The sequence below is a fragment of the Pinus tabuliformis genome, chromosome 2_2 (genome assembly GCF_031772625.1).
Source record: "Pinus tabuliformis cultivar Carrire ecotype Pingquan chromosome 2_2, CPIR1, whole genome shotgun sequence".
Lineage (NCBI taxonomy): Eukaryota > Viridiplantae > Streptophyta > Pinopsida > Pinales > Pinaceae > Pinus > Pinus tabuliformis.
The window spans coordinates 474,443,941-474,453,293 of NC_142300.1; the positions used below are offsets into that span (position 1 = coordinate 474,443,941).

The 9,353-nt window shown below is 33.4% G+C and overlaps 1 protein-coding gene across 1 annotated transcript; it reads right to left on the minus strand.

The window, feature by feature from the left end:
* Positions 1-1,110: 1,110 nt before the first annotated feature.
* LOC149193396 (laccase-12-like) lies at positions 1,111-5,486 on the minus strand. Its single transcript, XM_089404834.1, has 6 exons — positions 5,231-5,486; positions 3,247-3,398; positions 2,849-3,099; positions 2,617-2,745; positions 1,568-2,512; positions 1,111-1,457 (listed from the first exon to the last, which is right to left on the minus strand). Exons 1-6 carry the CDS (start codon positions 5,351-5,353, stop codon positions 1,327-1,329), a joined length of 1,731 nt encoding a protein of 576 aa, XP_089260960.1. The 5' UTR covers positions 5,354-5,486; the 3' UTR covers positions 1,111-1,326.
* Positions 5,487-9,353: the final 3,867 nt, after the last annotated feature.

Consider the following 9,353-nt stretch of genomic DNA (forward strand, 5'->3'; position numbering starts at 1 on the left):
ATTATGTGGATTAAAGTCTGGAGGAGTGGGAGCATAGGATAAGGTGGTTTCTTCTTCATATCATTAATCTTTCCTACTCCTCCCATTCCTATTGCCTTCACTATACATCCCTTCTTTGCAATGAGTCTTTGTACTAATCTACAAATTTTGGATCTTAGTTTTACAACAGCAGATGATTTATGTTTGGCTATTATAGCAAGTGGTGCCAAAATGCTCAGGAATTTGAGCTTGGTAGGGTTTTTTGTGTGGTAATTTATTGAGATATAGAATGCACAAATTTGATTTTGGCTGGTTGATGCTAATATTGTTACATATATGATTTTAATATGTTAACTTGTACTATAATTTCATTCCATTCTTTGAATTATTTTTTATTAACCTAAGATTCTTGGATTAGGATGTCAATTAGTGTATATATGGTGATATGTTGTCTTAAGATGAGAAGTATTTTACACTCAATAGAAATTGCATTATTCAATTATGTAAGGAATGAAAAAGAGGTTGCTACAAAATGTATATTGAGATTAACCATTCAGATTTAAAATAGATAATGTATATTCAAATGATGAAACATTCAATAAAGTACTCTCTTAATTCTAGAGAAAGTAATTTTAGCAATGAACCCATCTTGCAATTATAATCCATGATATAGCTCAATTTTGTAAAGTTTAAATTTCAAAGTTTTAAACTTGCCACAAAATGTATATTGAGATTAACCATTCAGATTTAAAATAGACAATGTATATTCAAATGATGAAACATTCAATAAAATACTCTCTTAATTCTAGAGAGTAATTTTAGAAATAAACTCATCTTGCAATTATAGTCCATGATATAGCTCAAATTTGCAAAATTCAAATTTCAATATTTTTTTTGAAACATCATTAAATAAATAAAATTGCGTAAATTTTTTACTTCTATGTTATTTTTTTGACCTCTACATGTTTCTTTTACAACATATAATACAATTACTAATTATTTTTAATTACACAATTAAATTATTTAAATTTTTTTCCGATAATTCTAAACATTAAAAACAATCCATATATCCTCAGCTATTGAGAGTATAAACAATGCACCCGATATTTTCATAACAATTCCGGACACAAATTAACATAACGAACAATACTTTTTGCCAAAACAAATAAAATTGTACAAACAATGTGCGGTATTTTCGCGAAAGCAAAGAGTGATAAATTTGACATAGCAGTGGAAGACAAATAGGGACGAGTTGACGTAACAGCGGAAGCAAAAAAATTAATGAAAGGATTTTTTTTGGGGGCCAAGAATAGAATATCGGCTGTCCGGTATCCATCGCTGTTGCCTTTAGCATAACGGAAGATGTCTAGGGGGTGATTCGAGGCTTAGAAGATAGCCAGGTCCATTGTTGACCACAAAAACCATCGCCAATCCCCAGGTTATATGCACATCCAAGTGGCAGTGCATCAGCCAAGCGCCTGTCATATAATAATTATGTCACCATTAGCGCTACAAACAAAGTACGAGGAAATTAAGAAATAGAAGCAACATCGAATGAAATGTGATAGGTTGTGAAAGATATTCTTACCGGGATTGTCAGCGACAAATCTTATTGCAGCCCAGCCATTGACTGGAACGTTCACAGTGTTGCGCATGGGAGGATCGACCAGGTTGAACTTCTGAGGATCTGTTTGTGAATTATAATTACCAAACCCTGATCCCACGATGTAAAAGTCATACCCATGAAGATGGATAGGATGGCTTTCACCCGCAAAGATGTTTGTTCCCTGAAGAATTACTTGCACCGTCGTGTTATATTTGAGAACTTTCACCCTCGTGTCTTTCACAGGGGACCAGAGGCCTCTGCTTATATTATTTCCTGTATAATCAAATGTCACCGCAGGGCTATCGGGGAAGTCCCTCGAGAATACTCCTTTTATGCCAAAGTACTGAGCCTGAAGGATTGAAGAAGTTGTGGGCAGGACAAATGATATGTTATTCATACTTGCCGCAAATCTTGTTCCATTGGGACCTCCACATGACTGTCCTGGGCAGTTGATCAATCCTAGACCGACGGTGTAGAACAAATTCTCCTCCACACTCTGAGGGACAAATATCGGGTGGTCGGGTGAGGCCAAGCTTCTGAGACCATTAGCGAGGCTAGTCACAGCCTTGGTGTCGTTATAAAATGGAAGATTAGGCATGGTTGGAGCTGATGTTGGAGAGCTCCCCTCGTATTCTAAAATGGCAGTGGCAGTCGTGTTATCGAAGGGAACTCCTTGCCCACTGGAATATGCTCGAGCAGCCATATAATATCTAGCTGTAGCCTGATTAGCAGTGACAAGTATATCTGTTGTCTGGCCGGGCCCAAGCATCAGAAAATTGGTTCGAAGAGGCTTTGTATACGAAGCGTCGACAGCCACAACGGTCATTGAATGGTTAGCCACCGAGAAGAATAGGTCAGTGTTCATTGCAGCATTGATGATGCGTAGAAGATTAGTTTCCCCAGCTTTCACCGGGACACGAAATGTATCTGCATCAATCGTTTGCCATTAGCCAATTATTTTGCAGCGCTAGATTGGGAAATAACCAGAGATATTCAGTTTATTCGATGAATTAAAGCAGGTGTAGATGTACCTGAACTTGAACATTTAAATAGGTTTCCCGGTTGTCCATTTATAGTGAATGCATCTGAAATGTTGGGGCCAGCTCCTGTTCGGGTTGCTTGGTTTACAATATCTATAGGATTCGTGTTCCACCATTCTCCTGCGAAAGCAAACAGGGTCAAGTATTTCCATCGGGTTACGAGTTAAATTGAAATTGAATATTTCTAACAGAGGAACACAAAATTTGAATTGTTCCAGCAGACCTAGAAGAATTGGAATCAGGCGATGCGGCCTGGTAAAGGTAAAGGGATAAGAGGTGCCTAGCCTTGGCAAGATGACCAAGGCTCCATAGACAGTAGCTCGAAGCCATGAACTGTGTGCGTGCCACCAGAGAGTCCCTTCTTGACCAGTGATAGTAAATCTATATGTATAACTTCGACCTGGGCGAATGGGGCATTGTGTTATGAATTCAGGTCCATCAGACCATCCAGTGCGGAATTGGCGCACTCCATGCCTGCAATTACATGTAGAAACGATTTTCCCATGAGGTACACGCTGCTACATGTCTTTTAAAATTCAAATCAGAGGTACATGCCGGTATGACATATACCGAGTTTAAATTGCAGTATATCAGGATGATCTACTAGAATGAAATGCGTACCAGTGAATCGTAGCGTTATATTGCGCCTTGTTGTACACTTTGACTTTAAGTTTGTCTCCGTTTCTAACCAGAAGCGTTGGACCGGGGAACTGTCCGTTCACAGTGATAATGTTGTGTGTGCCGCATAGCCTTTTCACAGGTGTGGATCGAAGCTGAGTTTTCGATTAACCAGCCACAAATCGTTAGTTTAATAAGTTAAGAATCGACAGGCGCGGATACCGTATCAGAGTCAACCGGGAAATTAATTACTAAACGTCCATAAAAGAAATTCTAACTGCAGAAGGCTTGTACGTAATTGTTTATTCAATTGAGTGAGCAAAGTGCTTTCTACGTGAGCCGAGATAACTTTGTATTATACTATGTATAGTATTTTCGGAAGTGCAAACCGGCCAGAGCTAATCAGCCTGCCATAGGGCATTAAATGCCTGGTTAGCTGAGCCTTCGATATTCCTATAACACACGTTCATTATTTTTTATTTATAAGATATCAAGAGCGCAGCTAACCAGGCATTTAATGTCTTATAGTAGACTGTTTAGCTCTTGCTGTGCAAATGGACTGCTGGATCCCTCCAGGATAATTTTTTTATTGTAATTTAGTTATTAGTTATTACTAATTTTTAGTTAGAGTAAATATTGTCAAAGTGCTATCAGTTTGATTTAAGAAGATTTAATCCAAATAGTTTCACGTTTAAAAATACTAAAACAATAAAATGAGTTTTAGATGATATCTACAAATAAAAATAAAAAATAATGTTAAATTAAATGACATTTATAATCTTTATTTTTATTTTTATTTTTTTATTTCAATTGGATTACTTTTTATAAAATTATATATTTTATTTTTAATAATATATATTTTTTATTTTCTACATATTTACAATATATCAATTTATATTCTAAGTATTTGAGATAAATATATTTATAATCTTTATTTTTATTTTTTTTATTTCAATGGGATTACTTTTTATAAAATTATATATTTTATTTTTAATAATATTTATTTTTAATTTTCTAGATATTTACAATATATCAATTTATATTCTAAGTATTTGATATAAATACACAATGAAATTATATAATATTATTTAAATAAAAAGCTAAAAATAAATATATTGAGTAGTTATATAAATGAAATAGTTAATACATAATAATAGATATTGATAACAAAAATATTTATTTCATTTTATATAAATTATTAAAACTAACTAAATTATGTTTTTATTAAAATAATATAATAATAATCATATAAGTTAAGTATATATACATTTATAAGGACTTAGAACAAGATTTCTAATCATAAAAGTTTATTCTTATTTTACAATGAAAATTTTACTTTGTTATAATATTATATCTTATCTATATCATATGTTCATAAAGTCATAACTCACTTCATAACACTTATTTATATGACATTCTTTTAATAAAATAATTTATTAAAAATAGAAGAAAAAGACCTAACTATTTTAAAATATTCCAATAAAAGTAAATCCTAAACATCCATTAATAATTAAATAAAAATTCTCTACCTATTAAATATATACAAAATAATAAAACAATTTAAAACAAAAACAAGAATCTCAAACAGCAGACTGCAAAACCAAGTTAAATAAATCTCTAGTTATGCATCAGGATTCTCTCTCATATGTATAAATGATGTTACATTAAATATATACAAAATAATAAAACAATTTAAAACAAAAACAAGAATCTCAAACAGCAGACTGCAAAACCAAGTTAAATAAATCTCTAGTTATGCATCAGGATTCTCTCTCATATGTATAAATCATGTTACATTAAGGTCTAAGTTAATGTTTGATAAAATAAAATGATGTTACATTAAGGTCTAACTTACTATTATATAAAATAAAAGGTCGATCCATATCCTCAATAAGGTAGGGCCTCAAATAGAAATATAGATGATATGACATAAAATTCCGAGCAACATACATTTGAAATGTAGAATATTGGGGGTAAGATGACATACAACGAATGTGTGAGTGTGCAGCTTGGCCGAGACAATAGTAATGAACAAGGTTAGGCATATGATCATCTGAACAAATCTGGCCACAAATGGGTGTGCGGACAGATGTTGATTGAAAGTCTCCATTGCCTGCAGATTCACGAGAACACTTGGCTAACTGAACTATTTCGATTTCAACTTCAGAAGAGGGGAAAAGCATGTATGCGTCCTGGATGATTTGAGCCAACATGAAGAGACAAAACAGGCATGAATCAAAGAAGGACCAGGATCAAGTATTTATATATGTAATTTAGCAATTCAATGTTCAGTAATGAGTTTAAGTTGAAATTGTTGAAGCTGTTAGAAATTGCAAAAGTCGGATAAGTTAATCAACAAGACACGCTTAGTCGACGTGTAACGCACTGGACAAGCAGTTGAACAACTCACGAGACGAGAAGCGTATGCGAGAATAACACCGCCACTTTGACGGGTTTCCTCTTCGAATATTACACGATGACAGCCGCCCTGTCATCAATTCGATGACTATTCAATCCATACATTTGCTCCAGTCAATACCCTTCCAATCCTTCGTACTAGGTTCATTTAATGCGAGTAAACACTCATTATTGCTTCTAATCCACAACACCCGTGACATAAGCAACAATAAAAGCTCCAGTCAATACCATGTACCCTTCCAATCCTTCGTACTAGGTTCATTTAACGCGAGTAAACACTCACTATTGCTTCTAGTCCACAACACCCGTGACATAAGCAACAATAATAGCTCTCAGTCAAACTAGCGCGTTGAACACATGTCCAAATTCAGTTGCAAAAGCCATATTCCATCCGGATTTTTTCTGTGCATTTGCCTGAACGTTGAAATATATGGTCACTGAACATTATCCAAGTAGTTGATGAAATGTATGCTCACCGAACAGTTGAAATATATGCTCACTCAACATCATCCAAGCTCACCGAACAGTAGGCAAGTGGTTGAGAATCACGGTACTCATACACACGTTTGGAATTCCACAAAAAGCTTTTTCGGGTTTCTAGACGTATTTGACGGCGAGTATACATTCTGAAAGTCAGTAGTGACATGTTAAAAATAATTGAAGGCGGGAAAGGGTGAAGCAAATAGGAGGGGGTCAAAGTAGATAAGTCTGAACGATGCGTCACTCCGGGCTAGAAGATGAAATAGCATATTTATCAATGTAAACTCAATCATCATCTATTTTACTTAAAATTCAATGATATAATAGTTGGTCATCCAGTGATAGAGGAATCGTCTGGTTTTAACTTTCTTTAAAAAAATTACATTAATTAGCATAACTGCATTTTTACATCAGTAAATGTGTTTATAATTAATAGGCTGATTTTCCATTCTTGAAATTTTATTGGAAAAATTTCTTAATAAAGATGTTATTTAATCATTTTTGTGTTCTTTTTCTTTATTCTTTAATAAGGAAGTACTTTCCTCTCTACCTTTCATTTTCCTTTCATCTTTTTCTACCTTTTCTTTCAATTTACCAGATGTTGACTTGTTAGCTTCTACCTCAATTGTATTGGTTTGCATGTCTACTGAGGTTTCATATTTTCTCTCTTTAAGAATTGTAGAAAAATCATCATCAAATGCTTTAGAAAATCTAAGACGAGGGGTTTACAATTTGGTAGCATCTTATTGTAAATATTATTAAATATTTTAATAAAGTCTACAACAGGCTCACCACGGTTTCTTCTCAAGTCTTCAAATTATTCTACTTCAATTGTATTGGTTTGCATGTCTGCTGAGGTTTCATGGTTTCATATTTTCTCTCTGTAAGAATTGTAGAAAAATCATCATCAAATGCTTTAGAAAATCTAACTTTAGGTGCACTGACTAGGGTTTTACAATTTGGTGGTATCTTATTGTAAATCTTATTAAATATTTTAATAAAGTCTGCAACAGGTTCACCAAGGTTTCTTCTCAAGTCTAGTAAATAAGATCCTTTTTAATCCCTCATTGATTCTTGAAGATGTTGGTTAATTCAATCCATGAATTTATAAACTTTTCTTGTAATTGCCTGAACCATATTTTGACATTTCCCTCTTATGATTGAACACCTCTTATGATTGAACAAATAGTCTTGTATAAACATTCTCATGTTCAATGTTCATATTGTTTGCAAAATCAAGAAAAGTGGCCAAATGATCTTTTGTAGATGTCCTTGTTTCTCCCTTAAATATGGGAAAATGTTTCAAATACCCTTCTGGAAAATCATGAAGTTGGGTTGCTCGTGGAAGTACTAATGCATACCGAGTTGTTACAATTAGCCTAAATCCATCCATTTGATGTTATAGTAGAATTGTTTGTTTAGGAGAAATGACTTTGCTTGAAGATGGCTGAAATGGTAGTTTAGGCTTCCTGAAAAACTGAGGATGAACAAGCAATTTCTAGACTTCATGTATGATTTTCTCTTCATTTTCAAAAGCTATAGGATTTTTATAAATGCTAAGTTTCTCTTCAGGTTTAGCATAAATAGAAGGATAAGTATGTATGACAGAAGAAGTAAAATAAACTGGTTTCAATTCAGGGAATTGAAGTTCATGGTTTGCTTGAGTATCATACGGTTTGGAATGGGAAGCTACAAACTCGAAAGACTCATGTTGATGAACTAGTAATGTATATTGAAGATCTACTCCTTTAGGAAGAAGTTCTAAAGCTTGAGGTGGTAAATATGATAATTCAATAGGGATTGGGGTTGATTGAAAATGCTATGTTTGTGATACTGTTGTGAGTGGAAGAGAGGCATAAGTAGAAGTACTAATCTATGTCTAATAGATGCAATTCTCACAAGTCTTTATGGATTTGCTAAAGGAGAGAAGAGCTTTGGATCTCAATGTGATCTAGTATGCCTGGGTGAAGACATATTTAATATGTGAAGTCTCCAAGTGAAATATTTTAGCCTGCTAACCTCTTATTCACCTTTAAGAGGTAAGTCTGATTGTTGTCCCAAGAAAAAACTTCAAAATTCGTTCCCTAGCAACAATGCCAATTTGATGTTGTATCGTATAGATAGTTCTAGGCTAGGGAACTGTTTCAAATAATCTAAGTAAGGCTTTTTAACTGAGTTGGATGACCAATGTAGTAAATCTTTAACACTTGTAAAATCCAAATATTTCTTAGAAGTTCAAAGGGTTGATTTTCATTCATAACAACATAAAATCCTTTAATTTATTTTTATAGTGGAAAATGAGAAGATATTTAATAACTAGACATTCAATTGAATAATTAATTAATTAAATACAGTTGATGCATGCAAAAAAATTCTACAGCCAAACATAAATATGTTCAAGAGATGACAGAAGGCAACAATTTAAAGATGTGGAGGAACTAATCTAAACAAGTTGTTCAATTAGTTAATCTCCATAAAGATTATAACTTTTCAGCAGGTTTTCAGGGAAGTTAATACATAACTTAGCCTTACCCTAAGTACTATGTTACTTGAATATATGACGAAAAACATAAATGAATAAACCAAAAAACCTCACATGAACATAGAAGCTATTAAGAGTGAAGTTAAAATCCTTTGATTATCTTTAGAAAATTTTCCGAATAGTACAATAGTGTCACAGGATCATCACAAGGGTTCACCCCTTCTTACTTCAATTTACAAAATATTTTTACAGTGTAATTCAAAAATATATAAATCTAACATAATTATTTTACAGAATACAATATTATCCAAACTAATTTGGATTTTTACAAACTGATTGTGACTAATCAACACACTACTCGAAAGTGTTGTTTGATGACTCCTGCCTCAAATTGAATTATGTCCTTTGTGCTCCTGTTATTCCACTCTCTTCTCCTTCTTTCACTGTAACTGGTTGCTGAAATTGTGCATTTTGATCCCTTTTCCACTGCAACTACTTATGAGAAATTCACGATTCCTGTTTGATAATCTCAAGGAATTTATACAATTCTTATTCACTGGGGCATGAAAACTTAATGATGTTTCTCTAAGTTTCACCCACTTCAACATATTTCTCAAATGTAGGTTTTTAGGAAGAGGAGGTGAATTTCACATTAAATGGATAAATCATCCTGTAGACCTTCTAAGAAAGATTTTCCACTGATCATTCATTTCACCTTAGAAAATTTGGA